Here is a 25395-nt window from a genome sequence, read left to right on the forward strand (position 1 = left end):
TTTATATAAAAAGTTTTAATATTTTAAAAGAACTCATTATGTTATTGAATAACTATAACTATCCCAGGACAGTGGGTAATTAGAATTACCACTATTTTCCAAGTGAGAAAACTAAGGATGAGATAAAATTTATTTAAACCCAGCCCTGATCCAGAAAGGCTAGCTCTTCACAGGTCAATGCAGAATATAAGTAGCTTTTCCCAGATGACATAGTGGCCAACAGAACTGGTACTGGACTGATCTTCTTACTTTTTCCACTAGAACAGTGGTTCTCATGTAATTTCTCATGATCAATTATAAAGCATAACTTTTTATAAAAAGTTTAACTTTTTCAGAGTTAAAAGTTTTTAACTTTTAAAACAGCAAAATTTTGGCTGACTTTTTAATATACATATTTTATATAAATTAGAACCAATGAAAAGATACCTGAAAATAACATGTCTTGCGTACACTCCATTCATTCATTCATGCAATCAACCCTGAGTGTCTGGCACATGTAACTGGCACAGTTAGCTATGCCCTGGGAAAACATCGATGAATAAGATAGCAAGAAAAGACACATCATGTAACAAATTTAATCATCATCAAGCAGTTAAATAAACAGTGTGCTGCGGAATCACAAAGCAGGAAGATCTGCCCCAGCCTAGGGGCTGGGAAGAGCTTCATAAATTAGTGCTGCCTGCATTGATACCTGATGGATGGTGACATAGAACCAGATAAGGGGTGAGGAGGAGGAATGAGTATGAATCTTTTAGGAATGTTTTCCTAGGAAAGAAACGTGGGATTGATAGGCAAGGAATTGCACATAACCTAGTACCCAAATTCTCTATGCCACAACCCAGAGGTGTATCCTGTACCCAAACATCGTCTGTCATGTGACCATGGATGTACCAACAACAATAAGGTTTGAAAACCACTGCATATGGTCATACTTCATTTATCAAGGTATTTCAGACCACCAGAGGGGCATGTGCAGTGCTGTGCTTGCTATTACATGTTTAACAACCATCTCTCAGGAGAAAAAAAACAAAACCTGTTTTGAGTATTTGCCAATTTCCATGGTATAAATACTCCCACCTTGGCTGATATGAAGCTGCCAATAAGACAACACTGAATGTGGAGCTGGGAAGAGATGGGTGGTAGCACTCCCTTATGTAGAGTTTCCCTCATGCAAATGCCATAGGTGTAAGTAACCTCAGAAGCGCTGAGAAAAGTGAAATGTGGTAAAATAACTAGGAGGCAATGAATTTTAAGTATTGAAAGTGTATTAACTTTGTTTTTAATATAATGTATTTATATTATTGTAAAATAATGGCTGTGTTTAACACTGGCTCACAGAAGTTTCCGCAGATTCCCTAATCAGCTTTCACACACTTGTACAAGCCAGCTCCAGTACACCAAAGGGCCTGGCATCTTCAGCATAAAACATCCATGATCCTTGTCTGGAACAAGTGCTCACTCACATTCCCCTCTTTTTATGTTTCTTACAGATCAGCAAACAGCAGCTGCAGACAGTCAAGGACAGGTTTCAGGCTTTCCTCAATGGGGAAACCCAGATCATGGCTGACGAAGCCTTCATGAACGCTGTGCAGAGTTACTATGAGGTGAGAATCGCTGCGCGGAAGAACACCAAAACTACTCAAGCCCTAGGCTTGGGGAGTCTGAGCTGCAGGGCAATGGGGACAATCGCTTTGGTTTACTACAAGATCATCCCTCCTAAGGCAAAGGGGTTGGTGATTGGTTACAATGTTAAGAAATAACAGTGTTTTGTTTTGGGGAAAACTAAATGTAAGCTACTATTTAACAACGGAGTTTTATACCCGACAATATACTGATTGTATTTCATACAAGATATAACAGTCTTATGAATTAGGTCTGATTGTATTTTCATTTTACTGATGAAGAGACTGAGGCTCAGAGACGTTAAATTAATTACTCAAGGTCACACAGCTATGAAAAATCACAACCTATGACTTTGAGTCAGGAGTATTTTTCTCACCACTTATACCATTTTTAAAGGATATTAGCACCTCCCAAGGATGGTGGCTTCATGAACTTCCTTATTCTTTTTTCTAAAATGCTGCTTGCGTATCTGGAGCTGGGACCACTGTCCAAAATGCAGTGCCGTTCTCTAGAGAAAATCTACAAAAGAGAGAACATGTTCTGAATATGTATTACGGGTAAATTGTCACCACTAGACCTCAGAAGTTTATCAGTAAAGTGGATTTGTATTTCTGCAAATATTTTTAAATTTTATAATTGTTCTTTCTTAGTGTGTATATTGGCTATTATTTGTACATGATTATGAAATGGACATGCCAAACCTTCATATTGGCAATGCTTTCCTCATATACATATTTTCAAATATGATTATTTGGTCACTGAGTGACATTTTATTTTATATTAATCTATTTTAATGTGAACCAGGTAAATTCTCTCTGTGTTTGGAATCCATGCCCCAAATGTCTGATGTGTTGTAAAGGCTAGATGACAACCATTAGAGCCCAGCTCCTAAGCACTGAAAGGTTATGATATCCTGCTATATACAATTCACAGTAATAATGATAAACCTTAAGCTAAGTATAAGGAAAACCTAACAAAATCTGATTTTCCCCCAGGATTGTTTCACTGATTTCCTTCCTTCCTTCTTTCCTTTATTTATTAGATAGAAAATTATCTCAAAACAAAAATGTTGGTGTGCCTACTTTGCTGGTGCTCTAAGTACGTACTTAGTCTCCCCATCTGATTCAGCCCACAACAGATGCTTTCAATATGTTAATTGATTGAAGCCTCAGTAGAGGCAAAATCCTGATTTGGCAAAACTCTTCTTCCCACTTGCTAAAGCCCTTGACTCCTTCCTTCATGGAGAGAGTAAGACTGCAATTAGATCTTGTGAATTTATTATTGATTGGTTTGCTAATTAGTATTTAATAGTAAATAATCTTCGTGATGTTTCCTGGGACCAACCACAGACTCCTTTTACACACTATTTTCTTCATGAAATTTTTATTTGGATCTATTTTAGAAGTCAAATTTGTTTTTACAGTTGTCCAAATTTAAATCTTTAAAAATTTTACAAGTATCATTCATTATCACCAATGAGTGTCAAACTTGCTGCTTTGTCTGATGTGGCACAATTTTTTGGTTGAATTTCATGCGGAGTAGAAATGAGATTTGGAATCACAGTGATATATGATAGTGAATAACTTGAATATATTTAACAAAGGTTTTGTTTAGAAACTGCCCGGGAATGAAATTAATTTTCCCTCTTTGTTCAAGTTCTGAAAGCCAGTGGGAGAGTAATGGCAGAAGCCTTGTCAGGCCAAGCAGACCCCTATCAATAGTTCTCCATATTTAGAGTCATTCACCAGAGTTTATAAATTTATAGATTGCAAATCTTAATTAGAAAGCTCATTTGACTAATGGCATAAATTAAAAGAAAGTGTCATTTCCATCTATTAATTAAATGTGAAAATTAATAGTCATCAACGTGCTAATGAGTCTCTGGAAATTACCATTACATCTATAGTGATCCCAATGTTTTCCTCTATAGTGGCTAGTTTATTTGAAACAGTTTCTGGTTTTGTCTGGTAAGAATACAGGCACTGAGAAATGACTGAATATTTAATGTTAGCATTTGAGTAACATAAGAAAGGATGTGGGGTATTAATGATCTAACTGCTGTCTTCATTAGGAAATACTTTGCAGAGCCTTAGATTCACTTTTCCAGGGAAGTCTAATCCTCTGAAGTGAAGGTTCTCTATCAGGAGATCAGGGTAACACTTTACTTGGGAGCTGTCCAAGTTGATTACACCTTCCTTTCTCCTTTCCCCTTCATTCTTGGGCTACAGAGAAGCTGGTGTCTCTTCCTCTACCCAACTCTGAGTTCCAATTGCTTCTCTGTTGGCCCCTGTCTTAGTCAGGACTCTTTGGATTATAAGTGACTGATACCTAGGTCATACTGGATAACCCTAAAAAGACATTTATTTCCTCAAGTAACTTAAAAGTCCACAAGTAGGCCTGGATTCAGCCATGGCTGGATCCAGAGGCTCCAAAGTTACCAGCGGGATGGGTACCCCGTACCTCTCCACTGTGCTCATCCCTGTGTTGACTTCCTTCTTGGTCAGCTTCTCTCCATGTGGAAGACCTTAGCAACCCCAGGGCACATCCTACCAGTTCAGCAACTCTAGTAGCAAAGAGAACACCCCTATGGAGCTCCCTAGCAAAGACCTGGGGTGACTTAGTTGGACTGACATGGATCATTTGTCCCTTCTTAAATCAGTCACAGCGGATGGGGGTGAAATGGACTTGGGGGATAAAGCTTAGGGCAGCCACCATCTCTGGCACCTGAGTACAGTCTCAGCCCCAATGGAACCATTTTCAGGAAGAATGTAATGGTTTCTTAATAAAACATTAGGCTGCTTTTTACCAAAACGGGGGTAATATATGCTCAGCAGACAAAACCAACAGATATCCTCCTTCCAAATTCTCTCTCTTTCACATACACACACACTCCACCCTACAATGCCACAACTTCACATTCCAGGTTACCAACAGCAATGACATTAAAAAATAGTGTAACAGCAGTAATCTCAAAATGTTCTAGGATTTCTGTACTTTAAAAAGTCAGTTTTTTATATCGGTCTTGTTTTGCTAAGGCAGTATATTCATTACTTGGTATTCACAGAGCATTAGTTCCAGGACTTCTCAAATACAAAATCCTCAGATGCTCAAGTCCCTGATATAAAATAGCATAGTATTTACATATAACCTATGCGCATCCTCCCATATACTTTTTTTTTTTTTTTTTTTTTTTGAGTCAGAGTTCCTTCTGTCACCCAGGCTGGAGTGCAGTCATATAATCACAGCTCACTGCAGCCTCAACCTCCTGGGCTAAAGTGATCCTCCCTCCTCAGCCTCCCATATAGTTGGACTACATGTGCATGCCACCATACCAGACTAATTTGTGTATTTTTTGTAGAGAGAGGGTTTTGCTATGTTGCCCATGCTGGTCTTCACCTCCTGGGCTCAAGTAATTCTCCCACCTCAGCCTCCCAAGTAGTCAGGACTATAGGTGCATGCCATCATGCCAGACTAATTTTTATATTTTTTTTGTAGAGAGAGGGTTCCGCTATGTTAACCAGGCTGGTTTTGAACTCCTGGGCTCAAGTAATCCACCTGCGTTGGCCTCCCAAAATGCTGGGATTACAGGCATGAGCCACCACACCTGGCCTTCTTCCTTATACATTAAATGATCTCTAGATAGCTCATAAAACCTAATACAATGTAAATGCTATGTAAATTATTGTCGTACTATATTGGTTTTATTTGTATTCCTTTTTATTGTTCTTATTTTTTATATTTTGGATCTGTAGTTGGTTGAATGCATGAACGTGGAATCTGCAGATACAGAGGGCCAAGTGCTGCAATGATCTCTCAGTATGCTACAGTAGTAAAGATCACCTTTTAATAAATGAAAAGAGAGAGGAGGTACTATTCCTTTTCCATCTGTGCCCATCCAGCCCAGTCTGAGCAAAGCTAGTCACCATTAACAGCAAGTTGGTGGGGCCTGGACCATGAGTGGGGATGGGAGAAAGGAGACCAAGGTCCCTATGGCTGTCAGGAGCACACAGGTTTATTTTTGTCCTTTCCTGATGGCCCTGATTGTCAAAGCGGATCAAGCAGGGCAGCAGATTAATCCATTAATCTCTTCAATTCTGGCTTTCAGGGCCAAGGGCTGGGGGCTGGGGTGGGTGCTCTGAGATCTGGCCCAGTAATTCTGTCTCACACCCCTGTTCCTGAGATACGGCATCAGAGAGCCATTTCTCTGTGTTCCCCACACCTTTTCTAACTATTTTTAAGACAAATGTCCAAAATATAAGCCCTCCCTCTCTCCCTCCCTCCCTCCTCACACTCACCTCCTCGTGCTCACCTCCTCACCTCCCTGCTTGATTTTAATTTCTTCACATGCTGGTCCTGGCATCAGAGAAAACAGGTGGATGAAAAAGTTTTACAAAACTCAAATTCTTCCTGGAAGTGAACATGGGGGTATTTGTAAGAAAGTGGGAGTGTCAAATGTGGCAGAAGACATAAAAATTCATTTCAGGACACTGCATCTGATGTCTGAACTTCAGCCAGTGAAGCTGCTATGATTGAGCTTTGTTTGGGGTATGTGTGTTGTTTTGTTTGGTTGTTAGTTTTTTGTTGGTTTTGTTTTGTTTTTGTTTTTGTTTTTTAATAAATGCCAGTTCATTTTTGTCAAACTAGCTTTGAATGTTGCAACAGACCGAATTCTTTAGTTGCTAGCAACAGAAACCAACTGTGGTTAAATTCAGCCCTAATCATCATCATCATCCTAACAACATCAGAAGCAACAACAACAAAAACAATAGTTTGCTGTTGTTGCTGGTATTGTTGTTATCAGAAGAAACAGCTAAGCTTCAGAAAAGAAGGAAACCAGAGCAGTTTAACTTCAGGAAGCCAGACAGAAAGATATAACAGACACTTCATTGGGATAAATCTACTCCAGCCCAATCCATTCTCATGCCAACCCACTCAGAATGTGAACTCAAGAAGTAGCGGTCTTATTGACCAAGCTCAAATTCCAACCCATCACTTGGCTAAAGAAGGACAAAGTCCTACAATTGACAATTCCACTGCAACTATGTGCAACGGGAAAGGGGTTCTTGGAAGAAAGACTGAGGTACTATTATCAGAAGAGGAAGAACAGTTGGCAGGCAAAAACTGCAGGTTTCTTCTATGCAAGAAGACATTTTGTTTAGTTCTTATGGTTGAACGTTTTTATTTAAAAGGAGTATAAATCAGGTCACACTGGCTATTTTTCTAAAATGAAGCAATATATTTTCTAATAAGTAGAATGGCTACAACTACTCCACGGTACCTGAGATACTATGATAAACAGGTACATCCCTAGACAAAGTCACTACCCACTCTAAAGCATTGATTCTTGTAGGGAAAGCCCAGCAAGGAGGAGGCAGGAGGCGGAAGGCAGAGTGATTAAAAGGATGAGTTTAGTGTCCAAGGCCAGGTGCAGTTCACATCTGTAATCCCGGTACTTTGTGAGGCTGAGGTGGGAGGATCACTTGGGGCCAGAGGTTGAAGGCTGCAGTGAGCTACACCACTGCACTCCAGCATGGGTGACAGAATGAGACCCTCTCTAAATAAATTAAAAATAAAAATTGTGCCCGATAGAGGTGGGTTGAGTTCTAGTCCTGTTACACACTGACTGTGGTACCTCAGCCAAGTCTGAGCCTTAGTTGCTTCATCTGTAATAGGGCCTTCCTTGCCTAATTGCTCTCAAGACTAAATATATATACCTGGACAGTTCCATTATTAATATATTGAGGTTAGAATATATTAATATATTAAGGTTAGAAACGAGCATAGTGGTATGGTGTCCATATGCTGCATAGAAATAGAAGAAGATGGTTGAAAGCTGATAGAATCAATTCACTCCCTGGGCATGGAGGAAGGCAGGTGCAAGATGGAGCAGGGAAGAAGGATATAGAAAAGAGAAAGGAAAGTACTTTTGCTCCTAACCTAGCACCACCTACCACAAGGTCATGGTCCTAGATCTGCTTCTGAAACTTTGCCCAGAATCCTTTATTTTTTGGTGAAGAATATTTTTAAGACTTGAAAATACATTTTATTTTAGAAATGAAAATGCACCTTGCCTCAAAGAAGGTAAAATTTGTATTTTTCCAGGTAGAAAAGGTGTGTTTCAAATGACCGTGAGAGTAAAACATGCCCACTATAAAAATAAAACAATGTAGAAAAATCTCTGCATTTCCATGGTTAAAAAATACTTACAATCCCATCATCCTAGATAACCACAATTAAACTTTGGTTTACATCTTTCCAGGTACTTTTAATGTATCTATGCTTGTCAAGATAACTATTTGGCTTGCATATTAAGGTGGGAAATTACCACAAACTATTAAGAACCCACGTCCTTTATTTAACACAGTTGTTTTCAATCTCCTTCCTACCTTTACAAAGGTCACACAAATGACATACTCTCATCAGTAAACTGTCTTATTTCCTATGGTATTCAAAATCCAGATCCATGCTCCTATCCTCCAATCCCACCTCACCCCTGCCACTGGAAGGCTCTGGTCCATGATAACCATATATCACAGACATCTTTGGATGCTAATGAAAAAATATGTATCTTTTTTCATGGCTGCATGATATTCCATTTAAAAATAACAGCTAACTTGTATTACATTTTGCCTGTAGTAGGCAACAGGCTAACCAACTTGCAGGCATAATATCACCGAATCAGGATTCAGGGCTCACCAAAATCCTACAAAGGAAGGTTTTTATAACCCCCATTTTAAAGGTGAGGAAATTAAAGCCCAGGGAGATTAAGTAACTTGCTCAGGTGGCAAAGCTAGCAAGCCACAGAGCCAGGATTTGAACCCAGGTGTTCTAATTCCGGGGCCCATCCTCCTAACCATGATGTCTACCCCTTTCATTATTTATGTGTCCATTTGTTAATAGCAATGAGGTTTGTGTTTCTTGTAAATATTATTTACTCTAACATCTAGGTGTTTTTCTTATTTATGTTGAAAGGATATGCTTTTTCAGAGCAGGAATGAATCTGCCCTGGCTTCTCAGCCTATCAGCAAGCAAATGGGAGCTAGGTCAACCTCATCCGTAATGTGAACAGTCACTAAGTACTGATGTGTTTGTGTGTTTCTAAAATGACCTTGAGGTTGTTTGGCTCTGGTGATGGAGGGAAGGACTGAAGGATGAGGTCGAGTTGCTGAATGGACTGTCCTTCACAATTCCATATTTATTTGTTTATCTTCCATCTCTCATTATGACCTGTCTGGAAGCTGGCAGAAAAGCAGGGAGGATTTATGGATGTGCCCAAATAGAACTGGGCTTGGGGTTAAAGTCTCTTGTGGCAGCCACTAGAAAGCAAAAACAGAAACAAACACAGATACAAAATACAGACAAAGCTCCCAGCACAATTGAGTCTGAACAGTTGTTTTAGAGACACACAGGCACATCAGTATTTAGTGTTTGTATTCATTATAGGGTGAGGCTGGCCCAGGCCCCACTTCCTCTTTGACAGACTGAGAAGCCAAGACAGATAATGCGCCTGGAAAAATACTTTCCTGCTTCCACCTTCTCTCCTCATGGCTGTCTTATCTCCCTTGGGCAATTCATCTTCACTGTCTCCCCAATCTTTGGCCTCCTTCCTCCATGTTCTTGTCATTCCACTCATCTCTCCTCTTTCTAGGATCTGGCAGTTGTATCTTAACACAGGACAGATAGATCCCTCCACTTTTCAAAGTCTTCTCAGTTTGATCCTCATCAAAGAAGAAAGGCTGGATTCCTGTATTGTTTACCATGAAGGAGAGTGAGATTGGTGGAGGTTAGGTGACTTGTCTTCCACTGGTAATTCAGAAATATTACTGAGAAGCTACTACGTACAAAGGAAGGGGCTATGTGAAGCAGATGCTATGTCCAGGATTCAGGGTTCACTTGATATGGTTCAGCTGTGTCCCCACCCAAATCTCATCTTGAATTGTAGCTCCCATAATTCCCACGTGTCATGGAGGAGACGTGTCTCCCATGTGTCACCAGTGAGAGGTAACTGAATCGTTGGAGCAGGTCTTTCCCATGCTGTTCTCTTGATAGTGAATAAGTCTGAAGAGATCTGATGGTTTTATAAAGGGGAGTTCCCATGCACATGCTCTCTTGCCTGCTGCCATGCCATGTAAGACGTACCTTTGCTTCTCCCTTGACTTCCACCATGATTGTGAGGCCTCCCCAGCCATGTGGAACTGTGAATCCGTTAAATCTCTTTCCTTCACAAATTACTCAGTCTTGGATATGTCTTTATTAGCAACGTGAGAACAGACTAATACATCACTCAACCAGTTACACCAGCTGGGACCCAAGTGCCAACATCTTTATTTCTTATCCCTTGTTATCAGGTCCCATGGAAAATCTAGCTTAAGTCTCTTGTTTTAAGAGACCAATATACTGTGTGCTGGTTTCCACTTGACCTCACCCCAATCCAGGCATAGTCTCACTCCGTATTTTTCCAGCTAGAGGAGTCTGCTTTGCTCTTATAGTTCATTCACTCATTCCGCAAGTATTTACTGAGCACCAGCTACATGCCAGGCACTGTCTCAGGCACTAAGAAGTAATAGAAACAAACAATGACAACCCTGCCTCCTGGGAACTTATAGTCTAGCTGGAGATCAGATATTTACTAAACAGTCACAAAAATAGTGGCAGATGGCAGCTCTGGAAGGGCTTTGGGAAAAAAGAATCTGGGGCTGAGAGCTTATAACTGAGGCGCATTTTGGGTTTGTGGGATACTGCTGTGCATAGATGTAGAGGAGAGTATAGCTTCATTGGTGATTGAATGTTTTCATGTCACCCCTTGTGTTTATTAGTGCTGACAACAAAGGCTTAACCCCATAGTGTCCCCACTGCCATCACACTCACCTCTTCTCCTACAAGCACCTCTCAACTGGCCTCCTTGCCTATTTTCTTGGCTCCCTTCAGTCTGTTTTCCACATTAAAACCAAAGAATGTGAACTGGTTTGTGCTGTGTCCCAGCTTAAAACTTTCAATGGCTTTCCAGTGCCCTTAAAATGAAGACCAACAACCCTAATCCCCTCCTCCTCCTGAATACCTCCTCTTCCTCAATGCCTCCCTGGCTCTCTGGCCCCTCCCTGCCCATCTCACATCTATCACCCCCAGCCCTCATTGCCACAACCACACTGACTCCTTATTTCCTCAGGCACTTGGGGTCTTCACATGTATTTTTCCTTCTCTCTAAAATAACTTACAGTTCTCCATTCACCTATCCATCTTTCACACATCATCTCAAAGGTGTTTTCTTTCAGGAAGGCTTTCTTGACCACATATTAGAATAGATTCCTAGCTATAGGTTCCTGTGGACCCTTGTCTTGAGAGCACTTTTTCCAGATCATAATCATATTTGCATGGTATTATTAGGATTATGTCAGTTGGACTCCATGAGAGCTAAATCTGTGTCTTCCTCACCATTGTGTTCCTGATACCTGGTCCAGTGTCTTCTACCTAGGGAGTAACCAAAGAAAGGATGAATGGCTTCATGGAGAAGTTTATAATCATTATAGTTAAAAGGATAGCCCCAAATCTTATAGTTCAACTCCTTTGATGTATGGACAAAAAATTGGGGAATCAGGCCAGGCATGGTGGCTCACACCTGTAATCTCGGCACTTTGGGAAGCTGAGGTGGGTGGATCACTTGAGGTTGGGAGTTTGAGACCAGCCTGGCCTACATAGAGAAACCCCATCTCTACTACTAAAAGTAATAATAATAATGCAAAAATTAGCTGGGGATGGTGGCGGATGCCTGTAATCCCATCTACTTGGGAGGCTGAGGCAGAAGAATTGCTTGAACCCAGAAGGCGGATGTTGCTGTGTGTGAGCCAAGATCGCACCACTGTACTTCAGCCTGGGCAACAAAGTGAGACTCTGTCTAAAAAAAAAAAAGAAAAAGAAAGAAAGAAATTAGAGAATCAGAGAGGGGAGATGATTTACTCAAGGTCACACAGCAAGTTAAAGGCAGAGCTGGCCTGAGATCATGATTTACAGCTTCTGCCACAATGTTCCATTGCCTCTCCAGAGACTTCCTCCACTAGCCTAAAAGTGCTGTTGTTTGAGATCCGTAATGTGTTGGTTAGATGGAGAAACCATCCCCATTAAGTGTTACAGGTTTTCAGGTGAATTATTTAGCTCATTAAGACTCATAAGGCCTGAGGATTCATTTGAAACTTTTTTGTCTATAATTAATTTTCAAATTAACTCTAAGGTCTCATCTGAGTACCAGTTCCCACTCACAGAGGGGCAGGCCATGGCCTCTACCCTGTGAGGCAAACCCTCAGCCTTCCTTTCTAAATTAGTTCATTAAAGTCAACAATAAACTGGAGCCTTTTTTAAAAAAAACATTTCTCCACCCCAGAAAGGCTTTGCAATGAAGCATGAGGCAATGAGACGCCCCCAGGCAATGCTGTCTCATGGCCAACAAGTGCATTTCCTGAAATCTGACAGGGGAATGAACGTTTGCTCTGCCTCTTGAAGGATATTTATGCACCTTCTGAAGTGTGACCAGGACACAGCTCAAACGTGTCAGATGCTTCCTCTCCGTGAATATGAAATGGCGGCTTCACTGCCTTGTATTACACCCCAGAACCGTGTAGCTCATGTAAGCTTCCGAATGGTGGGCAGTGGAGCGAAAGTAAGACATTCTTAATAGAAAGCTTGGTCCCAGGACTCAACCAGGCAGCACCAGCAGACCAACCAGGGATTTTCCACCAGGCGGAAGAGATTTTCATCAAGCAGGAGAACTCTGCGGGAAGGAAGGTAACCACGTTGAAGTAAAAAGACTATCCATTGGTAGTTAGACAATTTGAGTTACCAAAAGAAAGTCCCTTCCCCTCTCTGAAGTCTCGGTTTTTCATCTACAAAATAAACTTAACATAATACCTATGTTCACCGTTAATTCACTTTTAAAGTGTCAACTGCTGAAGACATTCTAGGACCTGAAGACATTGCAAGGAACAAGGACACATTCCTTGCCCAAGTAGAGTTTACATTTAAGGAAGGAAGATAGATAATTAAATATATGTTTACCTGATACTTGTATACTTCCAATTAAAAGTGTCATTGAAGGGATAAAAGGAGATACAAATAGTGGTTAATGTTTAACGCTACGTGCCGGATATCATGCCAGGCATTTACATATAATAATAATAACAGCAACAAGTGTAATATGGGCCAGGCACTATTTTGTGTGTGTTTTACATGTTAACACATTTAATCCTCATTTAAAAATACGTACTGGCCTGGGCAACACAGCAAGACCCTGTTTCTACAAAAAGTTTTTAAAATTGTCAAGGCATACTGGCACACACTTATAGTCCCAGCTACTTGGAGGCTGAAGCAGGAAGATGGCTTGAGCCCAGGAGTTTGAGGTTGCAGTGCATCATGATCACCACTGAAGTCTGACTTAGATAACAGAGCAAAGTCCTGCCTCTATTTAAAATAAAAAATTAAATGCTGGGTGCATTGATTCACGCCTGTAATCCCAGCACTTTTGGAGGCCGAGGTGGATGGGTTGCTTGAGTCCAGAAGTTTGAGACCAACCTGGGCAACATGGTGAAACCCTGACTCTACCAAAAATACAAAAATAAAATTTAAAAAAAATTAGCCAGATGTGCTGGCATGCACCTGTAGTCCCAGCTAATCATAAGGCTGAGGCTGGAGGTCACTTGAGCCTGGGAGGTGGAGGTTGCAGTGAGCTGTGATCATGTCACTGTACTCCAGCCTAGGTGACAGAGCAAGACTCTCTCAAAAGAAAATTGAACATTAAATAAATACTATTATCCCCATTTTATAACTTGCCCAAAGTCACACAGCCACTAAGGGGCAAGACCTATGCAGCCTGGGCAGAGGTCTCTATGCTATGTGCTGCCTCTCATGATAGTATCATCTCATTTAACCCTTGCAATAACCTGGTAAGTACAATTGTTATTCTTATCTTACAGAAGCAGAATGTGTAAGTAACTAGTCTGAGTTTGCACAGCCAGGAGGTGGTAGGGCAAGACGAGACCCACAGTGGTTCCTCCTGGGATGCACGTGAGGTGGGCTGGCCCAGTGTCCAGCCCCAGGAAACTGGTCCCTCTGTGGCCAACTCTCTTACTGTCTTTCCTGTCCCTGTTCTTGCTTAGGTGTTCCTGAAGAGCGACCGTGTGGCCCGCATGGTGCAGAGTGGAGGCTGTTCTGCCAACGACTCCCGGGAGGTCTTCAAGAAGCACATTGAGAAGAGGGTGCGCAGCCTGCCCGAGATTGACGGCCTCAGCAAGGAGACTGTGCTGAGCTCCTGGATGGCCAAATTTGATGCCATCTACCGTGGAGAAGAGGACCCCCGGAAGCAGCAGGCCCGGATGACAGCCAGCGCAGCCTCCGAGCTGATTCTGAGCAAGGAGCAACTCTATGAGATGTTCCAGAACATTCTTGGGATCAAGAAGTTCGAACATCAGCTCCTGTACAATGCCTGCCAGGTAAGGCGTTTCTCACCTGGGCCCAGAGCTGTGGGTAAGCAGAGCTGCATTCCAACTTCTATGAGATGCTTCTTGATTTTTTTTTTTAATGGATTAAAAGTTATTACTCTACTGGTAAAAAGTTGAATACAATTTAGGCTACATTATATTCATGCTTTTCTTCTTCTTAAAAAAAAAAAAAAAAAAAATCTGTGAGCTCCTAAAAGTCTCAGGGGCCCTAGGCACTGAGCTCATTGTGTCTAATGGGTAATTTGGCCCTATGAGTAAGGTCTGGTTTCCATGTGTCAAAAGTGCTAAAAATCAATTTTTAAAAAAATATGGTTCTGCCTTTGGTGTTTGCCAGTGGAAGGGCTTGTGCTTCCTCAGGTGGGAAGACAACTGAACTTAGCACCTGCCTGTCAAGAGAAATTTTTTAAAATGGGAAATTTGCACAAGGCCTAATACCTGTATATTAGTCACATCATGAATTTCTGAGTGGTTCTGATAGTGAGAGCTGAGGCTCTGCTTGGGTCCACCCCAAAATGAGCCTGTATTTCCTCTAGATAGAGGACCGGGAAAGTGAGGTATCTCGTATCTTGATATCCTACCTAACCTTAGCATTATATTCATTTATTCAATAAATATTTATTATGTGCCTATTTTGCAGTCTGGAATTCTTACTGGGTGTCTCTTAGGAGCAGTTTAAAAATGCACATTCCCAGCCCCTAGCCCTAGAGATTCTCATTCTGCAGCCTCAGAGCATGGCCCAGGAATCTGCATTTTAAACAAGGGCCTTCCTTCCTGGTAATTATGTTGCCCTTCGCCTTCAAAGAATTATCAGAGAGATTCATCTTTGCCTTGTTTGCTAATATTCCCAGTGTATAAAATCTTGACACATAGTGAATGCTCAGTAAATGTTTATCAAATTAATAAATGGATAATGGAAAATTATTTTAACTAGTAGGTAGGGTCTTATCAACTATGATATATCACCTAGAATTTTCTGGATGCTTTAGTAAGAGTCTGTTTAGCATTTCATAATACAACACATGCATCACATTCAAAGATATTGGTGGTATCTACTTTCATGTCATCCAACTTTAATTGAAAACATTGATTACAAATCTGGAGATGAAAGATTTCTGTGATGGGTCAAAAAGTATTTTGAAATTTCAAATATCAATATAAAATTACATTTAATCATTTTTATTTAAAATGTAACTACATCCCACCATGTAGCAGTTTTAGAATGGGATAAGCAGGTGGCGTCAGCCTCCACCACCACTATCACCTCCACCAGCATGTCCACCACAAGAAGGTGTCATAGCTTCCATATTGAAAAGTCATCCACCTGAATTATAAGCAAGATTCCGAATTACAGAGAGAGTCAAGTGTTCCTAAACCTTCTAGGTACATAATTATTCTAGGGATTAATTTTTCTTCTTATTGCAACAGCTTATCATGCATATTTTCTGTGCTTGCCCAAACCTCAGCATCGTTGGAATGAATCCATTGCTATGCCATTTCTTGTCTTATCTCAGTGGCAGGATCATATTTTACTCTTTTCTCCTAAAAAGTGAATTAATCCAACTCATTTTACTCTCAACATCTTTTTTGTGAAATAGAAAAAAGTGCAATAATATTAAAGAATATTGTCTTCTCTCCCCAGAATAAAGATTGTACTCTTAAAATAAATTAATCCAACTCATTTTACCCTCAACATCTTTTTTGTGAAATAGAAAAAAGTACAATAATATTAAAGAATAATACCTTCTCTCCCCAGAATAAAGATTGTACTCTTAGCCAAAAAGAATTACAAGATAGGACAGGCACAGTGGCTCAGACCTGTAATCTCAGCACTTTGGGAGGCTAAGTGGATTACCTGAGGTCAGGAGTTCAAGATCAGCCTGGCCGACATGGTGAAACCCTATCTCTACTAAAAATATAAAAATCAGCCAGGCATGATGGTGGATGCCTGTAATCCCAGCTACTAAGGAGGCTGAGGCAGGAGAATTTCTTGAACCCGAGATCATGCCACTGCATTCCACCCTGGGCAACAGAGCGAGACTCTGTCTCCAACAAAAAAATTACAAGATAAAGGAAAGTACTTCTTCTTGGGACAGGGCTACTGTATTTTACTCTCTATTGTTTAGTATTTTACTCTCTCTTCATATCTAAATCTGATTATTGTTTCAGGGTTTCATATCAATAGGAATTAGGGCAAAAGAAGATATGTAATTTACACATACAAAAATACACATGAATTCTAAATATATGGTTTTGATTTGTATGTCTTTAGTAATCTAAGTTTAAGGAGTGTATTGGCAAATGAAAGTATTTTAAAAGAAAGAAAACATTGGTCATGATAAATATTTCACAACATGTAATACCCATTTCTATGACAATATAGAAATGGCTATTCTCCAAACTTACTGTGGCAATAAATTCTTAATGCCGCCTTTCTGTAATCTGTCAGTTTGCAGCAGAACACCTTTATAATGGGAAAACTTTTTGACCTAGGAGCTCTGCCTTTAGGAATTCATTGCAAGTAGGTACTCAGAAGTGTGTGCAAGAGTGTGAAGTCCAAAGATGTTCATTGCAGCCTTTTATATGACAGCAAAAAAATGGAAACATGCTTAATTCCCAACAGTATAGGATTAATTAATTAGATTTTGATTTAACCATACAAGGGAATATTCATTATCCAATAGAACAGCAATAAAAGAATTATTAAAGAAGAAAGTTTGCCATGTGGGAAAATGTTCCTTAGATATTGCTAAGTAGAGAATCTGGCTGTGAAGTACAGTATGCAGACACAGTCCCATTTCTAGGGGAAAAAAATGATGGAAAAAGGTACTGGACAGGCAAATAACAAAATGTTAACTGTGCTTATCTTTAAAGGATAGGATTATGGTTAATTTTTATGATTTTCATTTATACTTTTTTCTGACTCCAAATTTCTACCTTAAACACAGTTAGTTATTCTGTAAATGAAAACAAATACCAAAAGTCTCAACAAAGAAACCATCAGAGCAATGAGATAGAAGAAAATTATCTTCTGAATTGTTTTCTAGACTTCTAGACATACCACCTTCATGATTTTTGCCATTTCTGAGTACTAACTACCTGGATGGTTATTTAATATTTCTTATTAAACCAACTCCCAAACTCACCTTTTTTGGTTTTTGTTTTTTTGGGAGATGAAGAGTCTCACTCTGTCACCCAGGCTGGAGTGCAGTGGCACAAGCTCGGCTCACTGCAACCTCCACCTCCCAGGTTCAAGCGATTCTCATGCCTCAGCCTCTTGAATAGCTTGGATTACAGGCACGCACCACCATGCCTGGCTAATTTTTGTATTTTTAGTAGAGATGGGTTTTTCCATGTTGACCAGGCTGGTCTCGAACTCCTGACTTCAGGTGATCCACCCACCTTGGCCTCCCAAAGTGCTGGGATTACAGGCGTGAGCCACTGTGCCTGGCCCCAAGTTCACTTTTTAAACCTGTCATTATTTTAGGTAATGTACATAAAATCACAGCTTTGATGTATTCTTTTTACAAAAAATAATATGCATTAAAGTGAAACCTAACTATTAAAATAGAAACTTTTCATTGGCTGGCCCTCTTAGATCATCTCACACCACAGTGAGGCAGAAGGGTTGGTGATAGTAGCCAGTACCCTGATGCACTGAGGCTGGTGGGACAGAGCTCTCTGACTCCATCCCTGAAGATAGCCCCAGACTGAGCACAACAGCATTCATCTGAAGTCTGCATAGGCAGGCAGCAAAGCAGAGATTTAATTTACCTCCCTCCTCTTTCCTTGCTGGCAGGCTGTATGTAGACAGGCAGCAAAGATAGTGTACCTGTCATGCCTTACCATCAGGTGTCTGAAATCATAGATTTACTCACTTTCTCGCAGACTACACTCTCAGTTCTGCCCAACTCATATCAACTTACAGGAGCAAGAATACAGAAATGATATTATATCACTTTCATTTTCACTCTGCTGAAATTGTTTCTTGTTTAATTTTTTATTTTCCGGACCTTCTTCTCCTTACCAAACAAAGCAATTTCTAAGTGCTTCCCAAACCCAAAATGTGCTTAATGTTTTCCTCTTATGCGTATCATATCCTAGGGGAAGCTGTAATCGGATTTCTGCTGCTGCTTTGTGAAAGTTCCCATGCTCTCTCTTTATAAGGTTCTGCCAGTAACTGCCATTTTTTCTCAAATGAGAAATGACATTTATCAAAGGGCGATTATATCAGTTGCATATCAGTTGTCTGTTGTAACATGAACCATGTCTATCAAAACATAAGAGAAAAGCAAGAGAGTTTAACAAGTGTCTCTGAATTTGCACACGGAGTTTCTTAGCGTCTATTGTGTTTCTTTGAGAATTAGTGGATAAATCTCATAGAAGAAGTTCATACTCAACATAATATCCAAAGTAAAATGGCAAATTTTATTATGAATCAGTGTTGTTTTTATTTTTCATAGACCCTTGGGAAGGTGCAGTCAATTATGTAGCTATTTGAGTTGAATTCTAAAGGTAACTCAAAAAATGTAAGGTAGGCTGAGCACACAGCTCCATTCCAGCACTTTAAGACACCAAGGTGGGAGGGTTACACAAGTACAAGAGTCTGAGACCAGCCTAGGTTCCACCTCTACAAATAATTTAAAAACTAGCTGGGTGTGGTGGCATGTACCCATAGTGCCAGCTACTTAGGAGGCTGAGGTGGGAGGATCACTTGAGCCTGGGAGGTCAGGGCTACGGTGAGCCATGATCTCGCCACTGCACCCTAGCCTGGGTAACAGAGTGAGACCCTGTCTCAAAAAAAATTATTTTTATTTTATTTTTTTAAGATGGAGTCTCACTCTGTCACCCAGGCTGAAGTGCAGTGGCACAATCTCGGCTCACTGCAAGCTCTGCTTCCCTGGTTCATGCCATTCTCCTATCTCAGCCTCCCGAGTAGCTGGGACTACAGGTGTCCACCACCACACCTGGCTAATTTTTTTGTATTTTTAGCAGAGACGGGTTTTCACCGTGTTAGCCAGGATGGTCTCGAACTCCTGACCTCGTGATCTACCTGCCTCGGCCTCCCAAAGTGCTGAGTTACAGGCATGAGCCACCGCACCTGGCCAAAAAAAAATTTTTAAGTGAGATAATTTCAGAATAGGTTGTATTATCTGAGAAATGAAGCTAAGACAGACCTGCTTTCCATCTTCATGAAATGCAAAGCTGACAGCAATGATGATGATGATAATATGATATTTAAAAACATTTTCAAGATGCACCATCTCTCCCCTTTCCCTTTAGTGACCTTCAAATTTGGTGTAAATTTGATTCTCAGTGGTACCAGCTGTCTGCTACTTTCTACTCCTCTTTGTAAGTTTGTGAGTTATCCTTAACTACCTCGTTCAAAACTGTGTGGATATTTTCCCCTGAAAAATACCTCAGAGGTGCATTTTAGAAGGAATAGGGTCTACATCTTCATGTATTTTTAAATGCAAATAGACTTCTTAGTGAAGCAATCCAGCTAATTTTGAAGAGATGTGGTCAATATGAGCTAAGGATGTCAGTTGTATCTCGATGTTTCCATTCTGCTCTTTGAAATGACATTTCTAGTTTTTCTGTTACTGATCACACTCTTCCCTTCTAAACTAAGTGCAGCATGACTCCAACTTTCTCCTTGGCTATTACATGTGCCCAACTGGCAGCAGGGATAACATCCACACTTCAACTAATAGGATATGACAATAATCTCTTCATTTATTCTCTCTGAATTTCTAGAGGCTTTTCAAATAAGTCTGGAAGAAATCAAGAAACTTGATTTCTCAATTTATAAACACCTTTGCATTTTCAATATTGGATTCTCTATCATTATTGAACTGCTAATTTTCTTAACATTTAATTTCCTTTCCTCCAAACCATCATCAGCATGGCCTTTGATGATGTGGTTATCTTATTACAGTACTATCTTCCTTGAACTTGATGAGCACTTGGCAGCTTTTCAGATAGTTTATTAGACTCTGAAGAGAAACCTCAAATTATCAGGCTTTCAGCTGTGACCCAGATTGCTGGGTTGTATCCATACCTCATTACAGAGCCCTTAATCTCCATATAACTACATAGCTTTTTCCTGATCCAGAAGTTTCTGGTAGGTCTGTTGACTGAACATTTGCTTTAGGGGCCAGACTCTATTTCTTCACCTCTTTTATTGATCCTAAAACAACAATATAGTTCTTTGCATGAATGGTCTTTCACTGAATATCTACAGAAGAAACATTTTTAAATCTGGAGATAGGAAGTGGTGATGGAAGGCTAATATTAAACCCTTTTATTTAGAAACATACTTTCATCATTCATTCAACAGATTTTAGCATCTACTGTGCACTAGGCATCATGTGTTGTATGCTGAGGATAGAGCCTAAACTTTCTTACTTTGTCTTACAATGGCCCACGATGTGGCTCCTGACTAATTGTCCTCCTTGTTCACTACACATCTCTCAATGACTTTATAGTTGTCCTGCTTAGATTATTGTTTGTGTTGTCTTGGCCATGTAACGAATTGCCACAAATTTAGCAGCTTAAAAGAATGCCCATTTATTATCTCACAGTTTTTCTAGGTCAGAAGTCCAGGCATGACTTAGCCAGGTCCTCTATTAAGGGTCTCACAAAGCTGGAATTAAGGTGCTGGCCAGGCTGTGTTCTCATCTGGAGGCTCAACAGGAAAGGATCCACTTCTAGGCTCCTTCATGTTGTTGGCAAAACTCCTTTCCTTGCAGCTGTAGAATCTCCAGATTCAGCAACAGGGAGAGAGAGAGTCTCTGGTGCATCAAATTTTTTATTTCTAGATGCACTATTAAAAAGATCACCTGGCTGGGCACAGTGGCTCACATCTGAAATCCCAACACTTTGGGAAACTGTGGAGGGAGGATTGCTTGAGGCCAGAAGTTCGAGAACAGCCTGAGAACATAGGGAGACTCTGTCTCTACAAAATTTTAAAAAATTAGGCAGGCATGGTGGCATGTACCTGTGGTCCCAGCCACTTGAGGAGCTGAGGTGGGAGAATCGCTTGAGACCAGGAGGTGAAGGCTGAAGTGAGCCATGATAACACCTACTACTGCACTCCAGCCTGGCTGACAGATCAAGACTCTATCTCAATCAATCAAGCAATCAATCAATTGTTTGATTAAGTCTGGCCCATGACATTAGTTTCCCTTTAGATTAATTTAGAGTCAACTGATTAAGAATTTTACATCTCTAAAATCTCTTCATTCTTGGCATATACTATTGATTAGAAGCATATCCTCTTGATAGAAGTTATATACTATTGATTAGGTTCCTCCCACACTCAAGGGTGGGACCGTAGTAGGGCAGAACTTACTGTGTGAGGCATCCAAACATTGTTTGCCACCTTGTCCCTCCCCCATCCCACAGGCTTTCATAAGGCTGGCTCCTTCAGGTATCATTTTAAATGTAACCTTTGTAGAGAAGTTTTCCCTTACCATTCTGCCTAAAATGGGCTCCTCAGTGTTTGCTCTTTTCCTTCCTGAAAAAATACCCTGCTTATACAGCACTTAATGCAATCTGAAATTGCTTTGCACACTTATTTTCTTTGTTATTGTCTATCTCTTCTTCTAGATTTCGTTATGAGGAAGAGTGATGTCTGTTGTGTTCACCACTGTACAGCCAACACTTAGCACGATGCCCAGCACAAAATAGATGCACAATTAAATATTGACTAAATCAGTAAATGCAGAGTCCAAGGCAGTTATGGCCTCAAGGGGCTTAAATGCCCACATTACACAAGGTGCACATTTGGTCATTTTTTTCTGGTTCAACAAAGTGCAGCAGTGTCACAGGTCTTCAGTATTCAGCTTGAATTTACCTGCCAGTACTCCTGTTTTATAATGTGGATATTACCTGAGGGACACAGTAATCTTTCAGGCATAAACTTTCCTTCTGACCACACTCAATCTGTCTCTTTCAAGACATGGTTGACCAAAGGAGGACAGAAATTAACCATGTCTTTTCAAAGTCATACACTGCCCCTAAAAGTCATTAGATATTCAAGGGACTGCCAGTTTTAAATGACTTTGCTTGCCAGATGTACTTTAATTTCAGCAATCTTCCAATGTGAAAATAGATCAATACGTATATACTGGCCAGGTGTAGTGGCTCACATCTGTAATGCCAGCACTTTGGGAGCCTGAGGAGTATGGATCACTTGAGACTAGGAGTTCAAGACCAGGCTGAGCAACATGGCAAAATGCCATCTCTACAAAAAATAATACGAAATAATTTAGCTGGGCGTGGTGGCTCACACTTGGGAGGCTGGGATGGGAGAATTACTTGAGTCTGGGAAGCCGAGGCTGCAGTGAGCTGTAACTGTGCCACTACACTCCAGCCTGGGTGACAGAGCAAGACCCTGTCTCACAAAAAAAAAAAAAAAAAAAAAAAAAAGAGAGAAAACAAAAAGATGCATATACTCAGTTACTAGCGACAAATTTAGAGGCATTAAAGATGTGGTTGGTACAGGGTCAGAGGGCAATATTTAATTTCCCAGAGCAACAATTTTCTGAAGACCCCATCATGGTTTTTCTTACTTCTCTATCACTTGTTTCTAGAACACATGGCCAGATATTTCTATCTGATTGCACCTGCTGTTAGCAAGAAGCTAACAGCAATGAAAAGTAGAAATTGAGAGACAGTGAGTATCCTGCATCTAAGGAGCGGGGAATTGGGCATTTTCTATGCAGCCTTCAAAACTGCTATAGACATTTCAGCAATCTCTTTCCTTTGTTGCCAAAATGGATTCATAAGTATGCTCGTTTATTCAGTCTTTTCATATGCATTGAGCCACAAAATTGTAATCAGAGATGTAAAAGAGGTATACTTTCAGAAAAATACATAAAAAATAATATTTTCTGCTTTTTTCTACCTTTTGCCAAATGACAAAGTCTATAAGCCATCTAGCATAGCCTTGCAAATAGAGATATTTTGCTAGCCTTTGAACACGTTTCACTAGTCCAGATTCCCCATGCTAGTAATTTGAATTTTTCTTCTTCCAACATGCAGCCTTTTGGTTTCCTCAGCGATTCAGACCCAGAATTAGCAGAAGCTTGGGTAATGGAGTATGGTGTATTGATTAAATTTTGTTGTTAACCCTTTGTGTTTCAATCTTTTTTTTTTGACAATATGAATAAAATACATTAATTCCCTTTTCTTGGTGGCTAGTGAATGATTCTACATCATTCTTTTAGAGTGAACTCTTAGTGGAGGCTTCATAATTTATGTTCTGACCTCCAGTTTGAACATCAATTTTACCTACCAAGTATTAAGCACTTACTATGTGCCAGACAGTAAGGCTAATACTTTATATGCATCATCATATTTAATCCTCATAACAAGTCTTTGAAGCAGACATTTGTACCTACATTTTAATAAACAAGCTAAATGGGGGTTGGACAATTTTTTCCAAGGTCAAACAGTCAGTCAGCAACAAAGCTTGGATTTGAACTCAACATTTCAAGACTTCAAAGCAAGCTCCTAAGTAGTTATCTTTTCCATAGAGAAGATTTTGGAGATTAAGTAGAAAGTTTATTGATCCTGTCTAGACTCTAGGAAGGTGGTAGGTATGTGTGTATTTTGCTAAGTCTTTTATGAATCTCTTTTATTCGGTCTGCTCTTTTTTCCCCTAAAATTTGTTGGAAGAAAAGAAAGCTTAGTTGGAGACTCAATTCTGTATATTGGCTAAGAATTATTTTAATGGACACATCTATTCAATGGAGACTCCTTAGGTTTGTTTGCTTTGCTCATTTACGTTCTATCATAGCAATCCAAGTGTTTCCTGATTTAATTTTTAAAAACGTAGGTAACAAAGCCCTGCAGCCTTCAGAGGATGGTTGAAGGATAGGGAATGCTTGTTTTTCTTATCTTGTCATGCTTATGTGTGATCTGGCCAATTGAATGACCTGAAAAATGTAGCCATTTCATGTTGTTTCTTTCCTAGCTGGGCCAAATTTTTAAAAAGTTGTTCTTTGGAGGAAGAACATACAACATCACACATAAAATTCCAAATTGCAAAGCTTTTCAGTTAATAAGTAAACTAGGAGTTGGTAAATATTTTAGGCTTTGTGAACCCCCTGGTCTTTGTAACAACTACTGAATTCTCATTGTGGTGAAAGCAGCCACATATAATATGTAAGGTATATGGGAGTGGCTGTGTTCTAGTTAAACTTTATTTGCAAAAACAGGCAGCTGGCATATTTGACTCAAGGGCTGCAGTTTGTTAACCTCTAAATTAAATAATTATCACATCATAACAGCAATAATTATTTACTTTCAAAAAATTATTCCATGGACATTAGATCTTACCTTTTCCACCCAAAAGCACTCTTTTTCTCCACAACTTTTCCAACATCTGTTATTTTATTTATTTATTTATTTATTTATTTATTTATTTATTTATTTTTGAGACGGAGTCTCGCTCTGTCGCCCAGGTTGGAGTGCAGTGGTGCGATTTCTGCTCACTGCAAGTTCCGCACCTCCCGGGTTAAAGCCATTCTCCTGCCTCAGCCTCCCTAGAAGCTGGGACTACAGGCGCCCGCCACCACACAGGGCTGATTTTTTTGTATTTTCAGTAGAGACGGGGTTTCACCGTGTTCACCAGAATGGTCTCGATTTCCTGACCTCATGATCCGCCCACCTTGGCCTCCCAAAGTGCTGGGATTACCAGGCGTGAGCCACCACGCCCGGCTCATCTGTTATTTTTTGACTTTTTAATAATAGCCATTCTGACTCGTGTGAGATGGTATCTCATTGTGGTTTTCATTTGCATTTCTGTAATGATCAGTGATGTTGAGCTTTTCTTCATATGATTGTTGGCTGCATGTATATCTTCTTTTGAGAAGTGTTCATGTCCTTTGCCTACTTTTTCATTGGGTTGTTTGTTTCTTATAAATTTGTTTAAGTTCCTCATAGATGCATGATATTAGAGCTTGTCAGATGCATAGTTTGCAAAAATTCTCCCCATTCTGTCGGTTGTCTGTTTACTCTGTTGATAGTTTATTTTTCTATGCAGAAGCTTTTTAGTTTAATTAGATCCCATTTGTCAGTTTTTGCTTTTGTTGCAATTGCTTTTGGTGTCTTCATCATGAAATCTTTGCCGTGCCTATGTCCTGAATGGTATTGCCTAGGTTGTCTTCCAGGGTTTTTATAGTTTTGAGTTTTATATTTAAGTCTTTAATCTGTCTTAATTTTTGTGTATGGTGTAAGGAAGGTGTCCAGTTTCAATCTTCTGCATATAGCTAGCCAGTTA

At 40.1% G+C, this 25395-nt stretch overlaps 1 protein-coding gene across 16 annotated transcripts in view; it reads left to right on the forward strand.

Moving 5' to 3' along the window:
* Positions 1-25395, forward strand: part of CADPS (calcium dependent secretion activator) — a 489640-nt gene that overhangs the window by 113245 nt on the left and 351000 nt on the right. For all 16 annotated transcript variants that reach the window (XM_025376721.1, XM_025376726.1, XM_025376718.1 and 13 more), the window contains 2 exons: positions 1491-1604; positions 13767-14099. In XM_025376721.1, the coding sequence (XP_025232506.1) occupies positions 1491-1604; positions 13767-14099 (447 nt within the window). The remainder of the gene's footprint in view (positions 1-1490; positions 1605-13766; positions 14100-25395) is intronic.

This window comes from Theropithecus gelada, chromosome 2 (assembly GCF_003255815.1).
Source record: "Theropithecus gelada isolate Dixy chromosome 2, Tgel_1.0, whole genome shotgun sequence".
NCBI lineage: Eukaryota > Metazoa > Chordata > Mammalia > Primates > Cercopithecidae > Theropithecus > Theropithecus gelada.